At 54.1% G+C, this 17,625-nt stretch overlaps 1 protein-coding gene across 1 annotated transcript; it reads right to left on the reverse strand.

Moving 5' to 3' along the window:
* Positions 1 to 368: 368 nt before the first annotated feature.
* LOC103646366 (galactose mutarotase) lies at positions 369 to 2,293 on the reverse strand. Its single transcript, XM_008671101.4, has 5 exons — positions 1,914 to 2,293; positions 1,772 to 1,821; positions 1,575 to 1,695; positions 1,323 to 1,430; positions 369 to 1,246 (listed from the first exon to the last, which is right to left on the reverse strand). Exons 1-5 carry the CDS (start codon positions 2,095 to 2,097, stop codon positions 624 to 626), a joined length of 1,086 nt encoding a protein of 361 aa, XP_008669323.1. The 5' UTR covers positions 2,098 to 2,293; the 3' UTR covers positions 369 to 623.
* Positions 2,294 to 17,625: the final 15,332 nt, after the last annotated feature.

Here is a 17,625-nt window from a genome sequence, read left to right on the forward strand (position 1 = left end):
CTCCTCCAATCGGCGTAGAGTCGAAGAGAGGCGAAGAATTTGGGGATTGAGAGGCTAAACCTAAACTAGACTAGAACTACTCCTAGGATAAAATGCGAATAAAAGTTGTATTGATTCGATTGTTGATGATTACAAATCGGCCGTATACCTCTCTATTTATAGAGGAGGGGGGCTGGACCCTTTACAAACTAATTTCCGAGCTTATCCCATGATTTTAGCTAACAACCGTAGCACAAAACTCGGAACCCTAATCTGTTCTGCGCACGCGCGGACCGTCCGGCCCACAGGCGCGGACCGTCCGGACCGCGGACCGTCCGGCCTCAGGGCCGGACCGTCCGCGCTCAATTTGGTGCTCAACACATCTCATCTAGAATAAATTGGTGTTTGCCTAAATGCCTTACATGATACATGATGAAGCAAAAAAGAACGTAACCGCTTGTTCTAATTAACAAAGAACAAATTAAGTTCGATTCAAATACCAATTACCAAGTCTTCGTGGAATGGGAATAGGGGCATCATAGCGCCGACACTACATCTCTGTATGCTGATTTATTATTAGAGCTCACTCGTACGAGATGGCTGATCTGATCTGCATCTGCTGACGAAAGAAAGAAGGGCATTAACTAGAAGGAAAACTTGAAGAGCATGTCATGCTGGTACGTCCCGCCGGGCCTCACAATCTCCGACGGGAAGTTGGGGTGGTTCACGGCGTCCGGGAAGGCCTGCGTCTCGAGGCACACCGCGCCGTACTGCCCGTACACCCTCCCGCCCTTGCCCTCGACGTTGCTGAGCCAGTTGCTGGTGTAGAGCTGCACCCCGGGCTGGTTGGCCCACAGCTCCAGCGCTCGACCTGACGCCGGGTCACGGAGGCGCGCGACCCGCCGGAACCGGAACCCGTCCCCGTCCACCGCGTAGTTGACGTCGAACCCGGCCATGCCGGCGGCGGAGACGTGCTTGATGCGCGAGCCCAGGAGCGTTGGCGCGCGCAGGTCGTACGGCGTGCCGGTGACCGGCGCGACCTCCCCCGTCGGGATCATGGCCGCGTCCACCGGCGTGTACCGCGACGCTAGCACCTGGACTAGGTGACCGAGGGCGTCGCCGCTGCCGGCCAGGTTCCAGTACGCGTGGTTCGCCAGGTTCACCGGCGTCGCCTTGTCCAGCGCCGTCGCGTTCATCACCGCTCTCAGCTCGTACGGCCCGCAGCACAGCTGGTACGTCACGTACACGTCTAGGTCCCCCGGGAACCCTGCGGAACAAGTCGTCGTTAGAGCCGCGCGCGTCGTCGTCGTCGCGTTCTGCGTGAGCACGTTATTGGTTTTCACCTTGCTCCCCGTCGAAGCTGCGGTAGTAGAGCGTGATGTACGGGGAGTCGCCGCCGGGCACGTACTCCTTCACCGTCCAGATGACTCTGTTGAACCCCCGGTGCCCACCTTTGTGGTGATCCATTTACATGCGGTGGCATGGCAGCATGACCAAACCAGTGAACGATTGGTCAAATGCATATACACAATCTATCATCGTGCATGGCATGGACATGAGGTTGAAGAAAGCAGGGTGAATCCCCAATCAATTACCGTGAAGTGTGGTGGTGCCGTCTTTGTTCAGACGGATGGTTTTGCCATCAAGCACGAAGCTGCCGTTGGCGATTCTATTGGCTACTCGTCCGACCACGGTTCCGAAGGCGGAAGAAGCGTCCTGATCATATATAGACGGTTTAATACAAAATTCTCAGAACAGAGGTATTTGTGACCCTAGTACCCTACCACCGTACCACGTACTGTGCGAGCTTGTCGTACCCAAGGACGACGTCGGCCAGGTTTCCTACAGCAAGAAAGCATGACATCTTGTTCACAAAACGTCGTTACGCAAGCAGATGGATGGATTGGATGCTCCGGGAGCAGTGGAAGCCATACCTTTGGAGTCGGGAACGATGACAGACATGAGTGTGGCTCCCCAGTTGGTGACCTTGATGGAGAAGTCCCCCTTCTTGTTCCGGAGCCTGTACGCCCCAACCGTCTTCCTCGCCGCGTCTGTGCTGCCGGCCAATGCTAGGCACAGCAGGACCAAAGAACTGGCGAGCGCTGCAGCTCTAGCCATGGGTCAACTGTTAGCAAGCACACAGCAGTAATGTGCAGGTCTGCAGGGGGCCGGCAGCCGGGGAAGAAGGTACGGCTGGTGGAAGGGACGGGCTGTTGTGTGTATACAGGCAGATGACTAACATTCTCTTCTATCGAAGTCTTGAGCCTTGAGTAAAAACCAGAAGGTCAAAACTCTGGTCCACAAGTTGGCATCCAAATGTGTGTTTTTTTTTGTCTAGAGATTGAGAATTTACTGGTTCATGACGGGTAGTCTCAAGATTATCGGTTTAGAACCGTTCGGACTTTACAGATTCTCTCTCCACAAGGTTTAATGCATATGGCATCTTTGGTACAGAGGTTCATATAAAACTCGGAAGGCATAGAACCATGCCCGTTGTAGACCCCCAAGGACAACCGACACAATGCATATGTTCCAACATGAGCAATAAAATAGTACTACCTTCATTCTTAGACTAGGTCAGTACCCGTGCGTTGCAACGGGAACATATAATACCATGATAACTTATATACAAAATGTGTCTTATATTGTTATAAGAAAATATTTCATAATCCATTTGTGATCCTAGCCATACATAAATTTTGTTATTTTAATTTAGTTGTTTCACTACTATATTGCAACCATCAGTATCATGCAGACTTCGATATATGTCATGATTTGCATGGTCTCATCATTGGAAAGCACGTGCCACACCTGCCGGTAGAAGTTCCGTCGTACATCGTTAGTCATCAGGCACGCACCACCATACACGCTTGCTTAAACAAAAAATGCAAGTGTGTGTTTGCGAAGAGAATTAAAGGCAGGCCGGCACAAAAGCTACCCCGACGATGGCGAGTGATCATTGTTGTCGGTCCACCTCTGCTCACCTCCGGTGTCGAGATGACGCCACAATCCTTGATATAATAGTCATCGAACGCGCGCGATTTACCGATCACTCTTGGCTAGGCTGCCAAATGAAGTGCACCCCTGGCTCATCAGCGAGGTAGTACACCTGGTCGTTGCACCACCGGATGTGCTACTCCTCTACATACATCTTGTTCGAGGACACTCACCCAACAACAACAATGGTCGTCATTCCAGCGCACAAGAATTCATGGCCGGTCAGTAGCGACTTACGTGGCAGGTTAGGCTTCAGATGGATGATGAGCTAGACGGCGTGATGGCGTCGTCGTAGGTTGTGGTGCCCAGAACAACCCGAGAGTCGTCGACATTGGCGACGACCATGAGGTCCCCATGTTTGACGATGGACAGCGCGGTGCAGCCGCTCTGGACCGCGTCCAAGCGGCGGCTGCGTCGGAGCTTACCGTACACAGCGGCGCATGGGCCATGTAGGACTGCTTCCAGAGGTCGAACTGGTAGTCGCCAAGTTTCTTCTCGTCGTCGGTGAGCGACGCCAACGCGAGCGCCTCGTGCTAGTGGTGTTTGTTTGGAGTTTCCAAGTAAGAAACATGGATTCATCTTTGGCATTGGTTTATGAAAATGATTTATAAGTTAGATCCATGGAAAAATATTACGGAGAATAAATGTTACACATGCAAAAAAAGTATTTAAGTTGAAAACATTCTTCAAACAAAAGAAATTGCATGCAAGGCTCTTCTTTAAATACTACTCCCTCAATCCAAAAATATAATTTAATAATCTCGGTGATACTTATCTACTACTACACATTGTGTAAGGGTAGCAGGTGGGCTTCAGGAGAGATGTAGTATATGGTTTTACTATAATAGATGTAGACATAAATACACATGTGGTGTAGTGGTAGCTACAAACACATTTACTTGAGGGGTCGCGGGTTCGAATCCCCTTAGAGCGAGCTTTGTAGGAGGGGTAATGAGAAAGACACGTGATAGCCGGGAATGGAAATGTGAATGAGTTTTGCAGGGAGGGGGAATGAGAAAGACAGGCAGCTGGGAATGGGAATAGGAATGGCAGAACACGGAATGGGGCAGCCTACCCCTTACCGTCTTAATAGGTAGTAGAGATATATATATGAAACCGTTAACTTTTTTAAAAAAACTTTGGTCACTCGTTTTATTCAACAAAAATATGAAATATTATTTATTTTTATTTTATTATAATTTACTTTATCACTTAAGGTAGTTTGAACGTGACTTGAAATTATAGATTTTTGAATAAGATTAGTGGTCAAACTTTTTTTAAAAAGTCAACGGTATCATATATTTAAAAACAGAGGGAATAATATTTTTTGGAAGGGAGAGATCTTATCGTACTATTATTACTAATTAGAACTTGAATAGAAACTCAACTTTAATTCTTATTAGACATACTTAGTGGTGACAATGAGCTCCACATTTTACGCTATAAAATTTAAGGACGAGGTAGAATTAGGATTAGGCTATATTTCTATTTATTTTTAACTAGAAATAATTTAGTACCCTTACAAATTGGTGAAGGAGTATTTGGATTGCGATCCGTTACGTACCACCCCACATACTAAAAAGCTAAAAGGAAATCCTCACAATAATTAAGAACATCGGACCTTCACTCCAATAAACTCAGCTCATGTTGGCCATTGTGTTGCATTGTAATACGATACCACCGGACCAATCGGTTCAAACCGCCAATCGACGTCGACACCTTGCTATCAGACCATCTTCTACCTATATTTCTCCTGCAATTAAAAAACAAATTTACAATTGAATATTTGAAGGCTATTTCTAAATAATGAACAACTCACCAATCGTTTAGACGTCTGCTAGGTGCAAAGGACCTTAGCCTCTTTCGAGATTGATCCCCTATGACCCCGGAGGTACACGTTGCTGTCCATTTTACGAATTTTCACTTTATTTAAAAAAACAAGGGGGCTGACGGTGGGCCGCTACAAGGCCTGGAGGTCGAGCAGCCCACCGGAAAGCGCTGGTAAAAAACCAGCTAGGGCACCTCCTGCGTGTGTCCAGAAACAGGAACAGAGAGCGGCGGCGGAGGCTGAACGGCTTGGCCGGCTTGCACGGTCGCCTCTGTCGTTTCTCTTAGTTCAACGGCCTTCGAATTTGGTGCTCGGTCTGCTCCATAAGTATGGGTGCGTTTCCCCTCTCTCTGGCGCTGGCTGAGCAGTCTGATGTTCTTCTTCCTCTCTTCGTGTGGGTTGCTCCGGTGAGAACTGGAACTACCAGTTCGTTCCCTGGTATTCTGGTGGCGATTCTTGCTGGGAGTGGTTCAAAGTGGGAGGAAGTGGTGCTGTGCTTGCGCAGCGTGATTTACCTCTGCTCTGTTGCCAGAATCATGCACTTCTCTAGTGTCGAGATTCTTGTCTGATCTCTGTCCACCGTGGCCTGGTGTTTGGGCTCCCTGCTGCACGGTGTTCCTCTTCTCGGGCTGGTGCTGTGGACGTCTCCCTCGGCTCCGGCAGCGGCTCTAGTATCTCCGTCAACCTCCCGCCGTGTAGGTCCGGACGTGGGTGGCGGAATTGGTTTTCTGGGACAGAACCTTATGTTCGCTGAGCTGGTCTTCCCACGTAGACAATCTACATGCTGTGAGTTACCTGTTGCCTCATGTAGCATCCCAAAAATTCAAATCCTAAAATTTTCTCAAACTCACTGTTGGGGCGAAGGCAAAGACGCCACCCTTCGGCCTGCAGCATGGCCCACCCCTGCAACACCGGGCGCAGCCGGAGAACCCGCGCTTCCCCCAACATGACTACGCCTTCCACCACGACGCGCCATTCCAAGGGGTCAACTACCTCGACGAGCGCAGTCCCCTGGCGCCACACCTGCAAGTGACGCCTTGGCCAGCTAACTTCCGAGCAGGGGCATATCCCAAGTACAACGGCAGCACCGATCCGGCGCAATACATAATGAGTTATCAAGTCGCCGTTGCATCCGCCGGAGGGGACGACGCCACAATGGCGAAGTCTTTCATCATCGCCCTAGAGGGCCCAGCACTCACCTGGTTCACCAGATTGCCTCCGCTGTCCATTGATTCGTGGAGAAGTCTCCGGGACAAGTTCCTTCTCAACTTCCAAGGGTACCGTCCAGACACCGACGCTTTGGCCGAGCTCTCGCTCTGCAAACAGCTGGAAAAGGAGACTCTGCGGGAGTATTACCGCAAATTCCTAACACTCAAGTCACAGCTGCCCTCCGTCGATGATCAGATCGCTATCCACTACGCCATCAGTGGCCTTCGGGCCGGCGTCCTCTACAGCCACTGTATCAGAGATCCACCCAAGAACCTTCAGGAGCTCTATCAGCTCTTTGAAAAATATGCCAAATCCGAAGAGCTCCACCAGCGCAAAGTTGAGTCACAGCGGAAGCCCAAGGATGCCCCGCAGTCCAGCCGCACATGGACGAGGACTCCGCAACCAGACTCCGGTCGAGAAGGCCGCGGTCAACAGCAAGTGCACAACATCGCAAACCAGCAGCCTGCTGCTGACCCCCCTCGTCGCCAGGAATATCCCCCCCAAGGCCGCGGAAACGGAACTCGTGGCAGGGGCCGAGGGCGCGCGCAGCCGCCGCGCCGGTTCTACTGCCTTTTCCACGGCGAAGACTGCGCCCACCAAACCAAAGACTGCCCCGAAACGAAGGCCACCAGAGACAGAATGGCGCGGGCGCAGCCAGCCGACAATCCCAGAATTGTCGCGCATAATTACCAGCCACCCCCTCCACCATATATCCACGCTCCCGCTCCGCATCCACCGCACCACGCTTACCAACACCATCAGGAAGTACAAATCGTACCTCCTCCACCCCCACCACCACACCAGCAACACCAAAACATCCCCCATGCCCCAAAGCAGGAAGACTTCGCCGATCAACCATATCGCGGAGTCATTCACATGATAACAGGGGGTCCAGCACTGACTTCGACACCAAGCGGCAGAAGCGGGACCACTACCGCAGCATCAACCATGTCGCGGTCACCGGCCCAGTCGTGCAGACGAAGTGGTCCCACATACCGCTAACCTTCGATGCACGAGACGTCGACCTGCGCAGCGCCCCCCACATCGACGCTATGGTCATCAATTGCAGCGTGGCAGGCTGGGACTTGCACAAAGTCCTAGTCGACAACGGCAGTTAGGCGGACATCATTTTCCTCCACGCCTTCGACCGCATGGGTATAAGCCACAGCCTGCTCAAGCCTTCGGACAATCCGTTGTATGGCTTCGGCGGCAAAGGCACCTTCCCCGTTGGCAAAATAGAGCTTCCCCTCTCCTTCGGTGTAGCACCCAATGCCCAAAGTGAGCAAGTAACCTTCGACATTGTCGACATGGTATATCCGTACAACGCCATCATGGGCCGGGGCTCCATCAATAAGTTCGAAGCCGCCATCCACGGACTGTACCTATGTATGAAGATACCAGGTCCGCTAGGCGCTATCACGATCTACGGCAACCAGCAGACGGCGCGCAACATAGAGCGGGACTTCGTGCCTGGTCAGAGGAACGTACACTGTCTCACGACCCAGCGCGAGGTCCCCGCGCCCGCCAGCCCAGCCGACAAGCAGCACGAGAAGGCACAGTTGCAGAGCCAAGATGGAACCAGGACTGTTCCCCTAGATCAGGCCACGCCCAAGCAGACAGTCACTATCAGCGAAGACCTTACGTCACATGAAGAAGAAAGGCTTCTCTGCTGCCTGGCCAAAAATAAAGATGTCTTCGCCTGGTCCGCCCTAGACCTGGTCGGAGTCAGCCGATCCATAATTGAGCACAGCTTGGGAATTGACCCTTCGGTGCGACCAAAAAAGCAAAGGCTCCGCAAAATGTCCGACGAAAAGACAGAGGCCGCCAAGGCGGAAGTGCACCGCCTCCTAGAAGCTAAATTCATCGAGCCAGTGGCTTACCCCACGTGGCTCTCCAATGTCGTAATGGTGCAGAAAAAAAGCGGGAAATGGCGAATGTGCATAGACTTCACCAGTCTCAATAAGGCCTGCCCGAAGGACAATTTCCCGTTGCCGCGGATCGACAAAATAGTCGATAGCGCGGCCGGATGCGAGGTCATGTCACTCCTCGACTGCTTCTCCGGTTATCACCAGATATACATGAAGGAGGAAGACAAGGCTAGCACTAGCTTTATAACACCCTTCGGCACTTATTGCTTCATCAGGATGCCGGAGGGACTCAAGAATGCGGGGTCCACCTTCTCCAGACTCACCAAAACAGTACTCGAAGGGCAGGTCGGTAGAAACATATTTACTTATGTGGACGACATTGTCGTCGCCAGCAAGAATAAGGAGGACCATCTCGCCGACTTTGCCGAGACATTCGCGAACATGCGAGATGCACGACTCCGCCTTAACCCGGTAAAGTGCGTCTTCGGTGTTCGCCAGGGCAAGATATTGGGTTACCTGGTGTCACACCGCGGCATCGAGGCCAACCCAACCAAGATCCAGGCCATCGTCGACATGTCGCCTCCGCAGTCCGTCAGGGACGTCCAGCGTCTGACAGGCAGATTGGCCGCTCTCAACAGATTCATCTCCAGGTCCGCCGAGCGAAGTCTCCCCTTCCTCAAAACACTTCGCGGTGCGAAAGACTTCGCCTGGGGGCCGGAGCAAGCAGCGGCCTTCGCCTCATTAAAACAGTACTTATCGGAGCTGGCCATCCTCACAAGCCCCGACTCCTCGCTCCCCCTATTGCTCTATGTCGCGGCTTCGCCGCACGCGGTCAGCGCGACACTAGTACAGGAGCAGACTATTGAAGGCACAGTCAGACAGTGCCCTATTTACTATGTCTCCGAAGTCCTGACACCGTCCAAATGCAACATGACAGAGCTGGAGAAGATCGCCTACGCAGTTGTTATGTCCTCGCGCAAATTGCGCCATTACTTTGAAGCATTCAAGGTCCGAGTCACCTCTGACAGGGGGCTTGGCGAACTATTCAGAAACCCGGAGGCATCGGTGAGGATTGCCAAGTGGGCAGCCGAACTCTCCGGCTACCACATCAGCTTCGAGCCCTGGACAGCCATCAAGTCGCAAGTCCTGGCAGACTTCGTCGTCGACTGGACTGGGCCAGTAGCACAGCCGGACCCGTCCATAGAAAAGGTCTGGACCATCCATTGCGACGGCGCATGGTGCCATGCGGGGGCAGGCGTCGCTGCAATTGTCACCTCACCAATCGGAGTCAAACACAGATATGCAGCACGCCTCAGCTTCGCTCTGGAGTCCGACAGATGCACAAACAACATCACAGAGTATGAAGCGGTTATCCTCGGCCTTCGCAAGCTAAGGGCCCTCGGAGTCACCACATGTATCATCAAGATAGACTCCAAGATAGTTGCCGGCCAGATCGAGAAAGATTATGCAGCAAAGGACCCCGCGCTCATGCAATACCTCGCGGCTATCCGAAGTCTCGAGAGACAGTTCAAGGGATTCACCCTGCAGCATGTGGATAGGGCCAAGAACGAGGAGGCCGACGCATTGGCCAAGGCTGCCGCCAGGGGCGAGCCCTTGCCCTCCGACGTGTTCTTTCACACCATCGGCAAGCTCCCGCCGTCCGGAGCCCCGAAGGGCTCCAAATAACTAATGATAGCGAGGGCCACCGTATAGTCAACCTAATCATGACCGAAGACTGGCGGACGCCAATAACCCTGTTCCTACAGGGGTACTATCATCCAACTGACGTCAGTGAGGCAAAGCGCCTCAGACATCGAAGCAGGGACTTCGCACTGATTGTGGGCCAATTATACAAGAAAGGGGTCAGTCAGCCAATGCTCAAATGCGTCACCGAAACCGAAGGCATGCAGATCCTACGCGAAGTCCACAGTGGCACGTGCGGCTCGCACGCAGGGCCGAGAGCCCTGGCTGCCAAGGTGATCCGACAAGGGTTTTACTGGCCCGCAATGATCTGCGCCGCAAATCGGGTCACGAGGTCCTGCGAAGCCTGCCAGAAGTTCTCTCCTCGGTCAGGCAACCCCTCGCAATATACAAAACTGATTGCCCATACATGGCCTCTCCAGCGCTGGGGCCTGGACATCGTCGGGCCCCTGCCCACCGCTCAGGGGAACCTTAAGTTCGCCTTCATAGCCGTCGAATACTTCACCAAATGGATTGAAGCGAGGGCTGTCTCCACAATCACATCAAAGACTGCCCAAAAATTCTTCTGGCAGAACATCGTTTGCCGCTTCGGAGTACCGTCCGAGCTAACAGTTGACAACGGCAAGCAGTTCGACAGCCAAGATTTCAAGGATTTTTGTTTTTCCATCGGCACCAAGCTTGCCTTCGCTTCAGTCTATCATCCGCAGTCCAACGGGGTCGTGGAGCGTGCCAATGGGAAAATATTCACAGCTGTCAAAAAGATGCTCCTCGATGAAAGAAAAGGCAGATGGACCGATTTATTACCGGAGGCAGTCTGGGCGCTAAACACAACTGAGTGCAGGGCGACCGGGTTCACTCCTTTCCGCCTTCTATACGGATCGGAGGCAATGACCCCGCAAGAAATAAAGCATGGGTCCCCGCGTACAGTTCCGTCAGCCGTCCCCGACGTGGATGAGCCAACTTCAAAAGATCTCATTGACGGAGACCGGGTCTTCGCCCTACAGGCCCTAAACAAATATCAAGCCCAGACCAAAGCATGGCGCGACCACACAGTCATCCCGAGGGAGTTCAGCGAGGGGGACCTCGTACTCATCCGGACGGCTCGGACGGAGTCCAAGGGCAAGTTGGAGCCCAAGTGGGAGGGCCCCTTCATAGTCAAGTCAAAAGCTTCCCCCAGCGCTTACAGGCTCACAACGCCAAACGGCGAGGACCTGGAGCACTCCTGGAACATCGACAACCTTCGCAAATTTTTTGTTTGACCCATTTAGGGCTGATTTCGCCCTTGTAATTCGCCGCAAACAATCTTGTACCGGCCCGCACTCTTTTCCTCCCGGGGGGTGAGGTTTTTAACGAGGCGGAGCCATGTAATATATGTGAGAAAAATCCCCCGCAAAAACATGTGTCGAAAAAAGACCGCGACAACGGTCTTCGGCATTCGACCAATTCGAAGTCACCGCGAGGCTAAGCGCTAGCCACCCTCGTGTGCGACAAGTCCGCGCAGAAGTCGCCTAAGGGTACAGCCGGACTTAGCACAACAAGTGCGAAAAAATTCCGATGTCTATCGCGAAGACTATCCGCGCAGAAGTCGCCTAAGGGTGCAGCCGGACTTAGCACAACAAGTGCGAAAAAATTCCGATGTCTATCGCGAAGACTATCCACGCAGAAGTCGCCTAAGGGTGCAGCCGGACTTAGCACAACAAGTGCGAAAAAATTCCGATGTCTATCGCGAAGACTATCCGCGCAGAAGTCGCCTAAGGGTGCAGCCGGACTTAGCACAACAAGTGCGAAAAAATTTCCGATGTCTATCGCGAAGACTATCCGCGCAGAAGTCGCCTAAGGGTGCAGCCGGACTTAGCACAACAAGTGCGAAAAAATTCCGATGTCTATCGCGAAGACTATCCGCGCAGAAGTCGCCTAAGGGTGCAGCCGGACTTAGCACAACAAGTGCGAAAAAATTCCGATGTCTATCGCGAAGACTATCCGCGCAGAAGTCGCCTAAGGGTGCAGCCGGACTAAGCACATCAAGTGCGAAAAATTCCGATGTCTCTCGCGAAGACTCCGCGCAGAAGCCGCCTAAGGGCGCAGTCAAACTAGTACAACAAAAGCAGAAGCGAAAGCATCAAACCATCCGCGCTAAGACCGACCATAATCACACCAGCACAGCATAGCCAACCATGCCACACAAAGTACACAGCGCCCTCGCAGGCACAGGCACGCGAGGGCACACAACATCTTACAACCTTTTACACATATACAAGCGAGGGCACCACACTCTACATCGGCTCCACCTTAGGAATAATCCCCATCTCCCTATAATTAAATAACATTATCCTAAGCTCCTCACCCGCAAAAAGACTTCGCAGTTCCCCTTCCCCTGTGCTCGTGGCGGCCGGCAAAGACAACAGTTCCTGCCGACCACCCCTACTCACGCGAAGCCGAGCCCCTTCCTCCGCACTAACCCTACGCTTTGCAACCGCCCTTCGTCGTCGGCGCCCGGTGCTAGGACCCAGCACGTCTGGCGCGTCCGCGGCGTGTGGCGAGCCTCCGCCGCAGCCACGTCCAAGGCCGCAAAATAATCCAAGTCCTCTTCCGACGACTCCTCAGTCCACTCAACCGAGCTCCCAGAATCAGTAAAATCAAAAAACTCAGATACAGACCCACCATATTCATTTCCATCTTCCGCGGTCGAAGCCGCCAAAAACCCAGTAGTAGCGGTTGCGTGCGCAGGCCCAAAATCTTGAACCTGCGCAGCAACCAAAATTCAGTACAACATCCAAAAAGTCCCCAACCCTAAACACCCACTACGCCACCTGCGAAGGCCCTGCCGCTGCGGGAGCCTCCGCTGTCTCCTCCGCCGCTGTTTCCGCCACCACCGCCGCGGAATCTTCAGCGCTCGGCGCAGCAGCTGCGGGGGCGTCAGGCGCGCCTTCGGCCACCTTTGGGGGCAGGTCTTCGCCGGCCACAGCAGAGGTGGGCACGCTCGGCGCGTCTTCCGCAGGCTCCGGGGTTGTTTCCAGGGCGACTCCAGTCGCGGCCTCCGCAGGGGTCGGCTCCGGGCCAGGCAGCGCGCTGTTCAGTGCCCCGAAGTCGTCCACCCGCTCGCCACGCTCCGCCTAAGACAACACACACAAAAATTCAGCAAGCACACGCACAGAACACATCCAGCAAACACCGAACAAACGACAACGTTACCTGAGCCCTCGCAGCCTCGGCCCGTTCCCTGACCACCTCACGACCGTACAGACCCCACATTCGGTCATAGAGGGCCCCGGTGGACTCCTTCACCACGGGGTCTTCGACCTCATAGATATCTCGCCCAAAATCTTCATCTACCTGGTCGAGGGCCTCAAAGTGCCGGCACCCTTCGCGAGAGAGCGCGTTCATCGCCCCCTCGCAGGTGACCAGGGAGGCGTACGACATCAACCCCCCCACGACGGCTGGAAGTTCCAGTAGCTCCTCCTGCACCCACTGCAGACAGCGAAGGCCGGGCTCTCGGTCCGGCACTTCGAAGTCACCGGTCCGCGCACCCAGCTCACGATATGTATCCATAAGCTGCGTGCGCGTCCGTTCGGCCTCCACATGCACTGCGGCCTCGGCCTCCTTAGCGCGGCTCTCCAGGGCGGTGAGCCGCTCTTGCAGATGTTCGGCGAGCTCCTTGGCAAGATTGCCCTCCGCCCGCGCCAGCTTGGCCTCCGCCTGCGCAGCCTGCCCCTTGGCGACGGCCTCGTTAGCTTCCCTCCTCTCCGCCGCCAGTTGGCGCCGGAGGTCAGCCTTCTCCCTCTCCAGGGCGGCCACCCTGTCCGTCAGCTTACGGCATTTGCTGTCGGAGGCCGACTTCTCACGGACAGCGTCAGCATGTTGTGTCCGAAGTCTCTCGACTTCGGCAGACACAGCCGCCGTGAGGGCCCCCGACGCAGTATGGCTGGCGAAGTCAGCCACCTGCAGGGCCGCGACGTAGTACGTAAGGCCGTTACCCCAAAAGAGGTGGGGGAGAGAGTATAGCTCAACGGACCTGACTCAGCGCCTCCGTCGCCTGACTCAGCGCCTCCGTCACTCCCTTCAGCCGGCGGGTCGCTGCGCCCGCCTCGCCCCTGACAACGGCGAGGGCCGACACCTCGCCTCCGGCGTCAAGGGCCTCGCCCCTCGCCTTCGGCACTATGGCCGCCGTCGCGATCTCCGCGCCAGGCGCAACCATAGCAAGCTGGCCCTCGTCCGACCCTGCAACGCATCTTCGAATAAAAAAAATAATAACAATAACAATAATAGGCCAGCGACTTACCACCAAGATAGTCATCCACAGTAATGTTGGTGCCAAAGTCGGCAACACGTTTGCCCGCCAGCGGCAGCGCTCGGGCCGCCTTCGAAGCCTCCGCCACTCCGCTGGCCGGGGGCACCACCTTCGCTGACTTGGAGCCTCCGGCGCCCGCCGTTGCCTCCGGCGCCTTGCTAGGTGCAGAGGCGCCCGCCTTCGCCGCCAGCGGCGGCTTACCTCCGCCGGAGGCCACAGCCTTCGCAGTTCCTCGCTGCCTTTTCGGCCGAGCTTCGTGAATCCTGACAGTCGCCTGGCGTTTTTGCGCCGCCCCTTGGCGATCCTTGTCCATCATTGTCCACACAACAGCACCGATATTTCGCCCGTAAGGAAAAACTCTCCACCGATGAACCATACGAGATGTAAAACAGTCCTCCTCAGCCGCGCAGGGGATAGGAACATTTTTCGGCCAGCAACCCCCGGTAACCCTCAGCATCCGAGCCGAAGACTCCCGGAGCTCGGGCGAAGACATCCTTTCCCCCGGGGCCGCACACGTCCTCATTAACTCTCTAGCAAAACTATCAGACACCCCAAGTCCCCCCATCGCAGTACCTAATTTTCTCTTTTTTGAGGAGGGGGGCGGCCGCCAGCGCAGGGTCGCCTCCAGTCTCCACCGCCGGTTTCTTCCCACGGCGGTCCGCTTCGTCTTGACCAGGATAGCCGTCGTACGGCAATTGATTTAATTCGAAGACCCTGTTCAAGCGCTCATTTGACCCGCGGATATCAAAGCTGCGCTGGCCTTCAGTCCTCGGCACGTAACGTCCCACGAGCCGCACCGCCAAGTCCTCCGCATCACGCACAAAGGCGGCCGGGCCACGATTTCGCAAGTTCAGTGCGAAGGCAGGACTTCGCACCACCCTTCCACCGTGAAAAGGCATCTGGCGAGGGCACACTTCGCCCAACGCCCAGCCGTGCGCCAAGGGCCAGACCCCGTATGCCACGAACTCTTCAACTAAATCACGCCCACTGCTCTGACCGGCGGCGCATCGGAGGGCCCCTTCGTCTGCATCCTCTTCTGCCACTTCAAAAGGCGGATACGCAGAATAATAATGAGAGCACATCTCAGACACGGGGAGTCCCTCATGGCCTTCGACAGTACCCTCAGCAACGTAAAACCAAAATTCATTCCAACTGCCCCACTTGTTACGGGCGCACGGAACCAACTCCACTACTGGCATTGTGGTCTTGCCGGTCTTCGGCGTGAATGTGCATGACCCGAACTGGGCAACTCCGTCCCCAACCATCCTCTTCTGCTAATGCAAACAATAATTCTTCGCAAAAACTTCAACAGACGGCTGCCCGCCATACGAAGTCGTCGCCCAGACATACTTCGCCAGCGCCACCATGGCATTCGGTGTCAGCTGATGTATTTGAACATTGAATCTACGCAGGACTTCGCCAACAAACCGGTGCGCAGGCAAGCGGAGACCGGCGGCGAAGAACGCCTCGAAAACGACCAACTCACCCTCCGGCTCGGGGACTTCCTCCGTCCCCGGAGCACGAGCAACTCGCCGCCAAAGTAGCCCAACCGCTGCATATCTTCAACACGGGCTGACGTCATCCGTGACACACCAAAATCAACAGAGTCGCCGGCGCGCAACTCCTCCACCACCAAGCTACTCAACGTCTCCTCAGACGAGGCGGCCGCCGGCGGCATGGTGTCGGCGGAAGAAGAAGAGGACGGCATTGCTACGTACCGTCGGCGGCGGCGGGCGGTCTGCTTCACTCGAGCCAGATCTCCGGCGATCAAGAGCACGGCGGGCAGACGAACAGCAAGTCGGCGGGCGGCTAGGGTTTTCGCGGTGCGCGGAAGGCAAAGTTCAAAAAGCACCGACCCCTGCCCCCTTTTATAGGCAGGGCGCGGCTCTTCGGGAAACCCGCAATCCGACAAGGCGCGGCGCTTCGGGAAACCCGCAATCCAACAGTACGCCGTCCATCAACGGTCATGTCGAAAACCCCCGCGGAACCACTTCGAGCGAGGGCAGCGTCTCCGCCATCTAGCGACGTCTTCGGCACCAGGTGACTTTGTCGAACTGGTCCCTCGGAGGGCAAATGTTGGGGCGAAGGCAAAGACGCCACCCTTCGCTCGTCGTCTCTCGCTGCAGTCGCTGGTTTGACGAAGACAAAATGGGCAGGGACACCCTTCGCTTCATTCAGCACCAGACGAAGGCCTGCGGTGACGTCTCCCCGTAGCACGGCCTCGTCCTGCTCTGAGGCCCACGTGTGATCTGGCCCATTGTAACGGGCCCCGCGTGGCCGCCTTTGTGTTACAGGCCTAGTTTGTAAAGGCATTCTTGTAATTACGGCTTGTAACCCCGCTTTATGGGAATATTCTGGGGATAAACTAGGTGTCTGAGGGCACATGCGTCCTTAACACAAGGCGCTGGGCACTCAGATACCTATAAATACCCCCGCACAGTGCCCGTGAGAGGCTAGATCAACAGAGCTATTGCCCCCGTGCACGTAACCCTGTTGTCACCACCGTTCACCCTTGTTGGCTTCCTTGCTGCTGAGAGCAAGTTCCAACACTCACCCTAAATTTAAAATGAATTTCAAGTTTCATTTCAAAATGTTTGTTTGTGAGTTGATATCAACAAATAAAATATAGTGGTCTATATTATCTCCAAAATCCTCCTCAAAATATCCTACAAATATTTTCCAAGTGATCCCCCTCAAATTCTTTCCAGAAATACTGCCCAGATATTTCCCTAGTGATCCCCTTCAAGTTCTTTCCAGAAATACTGCCCAAATATTCCACCGATATATCTCCAGATATTTTCCTCTTGAGAAATACCTTCAGAATCATTTTTCAAGTCCCTACAAATATTTTCTTCATAACTTTCCTCATGCCCATACGTATACGTATGCCTCCAGTGTCATAAGGTGACCTCTACAAGCTAATTATACTCATACAAGACAAATCCATGCTAATCTCCCACTAATCATCTCATCCTCCCACTAATCCTCTCATCCCTCCCCCTAATCCCCCACCATGGCTATAAATAGAGGGGCAAGGGCCTCCTCTCATTCCACCCCAAGCCATTTCATGGCAACTCTCTTCCCCCCCACACACACCCACTCCATGTTCCACACAAGCACACACTAGCACAAGGATCGTTCGATCGTTCTTCGATCGTTCGTCCCCCTGTTCTTAGTTTGTTCGTTCGTTCGTCCGATCGTTCGTCCGATCGTTCATGGTTCGTTCGTCCGTTCGTCCGATCGTTCGATCGTTCGTCCGTTCGTTCTTCCAAATAATCTTTTTCCTGTCGTTATGCTGCCGAAATTCCGATCGTTCGTTTGTTCGATCATTCGATCGTTCATCGTTCGTTCATAGTCCCTATTCATCATTCATCGTTCGTTCATAATCCCTATTCATCGTTCTTTCAGATAATCTTTGTCCTGTCGTTATGCTGCCGAAATTCCGATCGTTCGTTCGTTCGATCATTCGATCGTTCATCGTTCGTTCATAGTTTCCCATTCATCGTTCGTTCATAGTCCCTATTCATCGTTCGTTCATAGTCCCTATTCATCGTTCTTCCAGATAATCTTTGTCCTGCCGTTATGCTGCTGAAATTCCGATCCTTCGTTCGTCCGATAATTCGATCGTTCGTCCGTTCGTTCGTCCAAATAATCTTTTCCTGCCGTTATGCTGCCGAAATTCCGATCGTTCGTTCGTCCGATCATTCGATCGTTCGTCCGTTCGTTCATAGTTCTCATTCATCGTTCATCGTTCG

Source organism: Zea mays, chromosome 2, assembly GCF_902167145.1.
Source record: "Zea mays cultivar B73 chromosome 2, Zm-B73-REFERENCE-NAM-5.0, whole genome shotgun sequence".
Taxonomy (NCBI): domain Eukaryota; kingdom Viridiplantae; phylum Streptophyta; class Magnoliopsida; order Poales; family Poaceae; genus Zea; species Zea mays.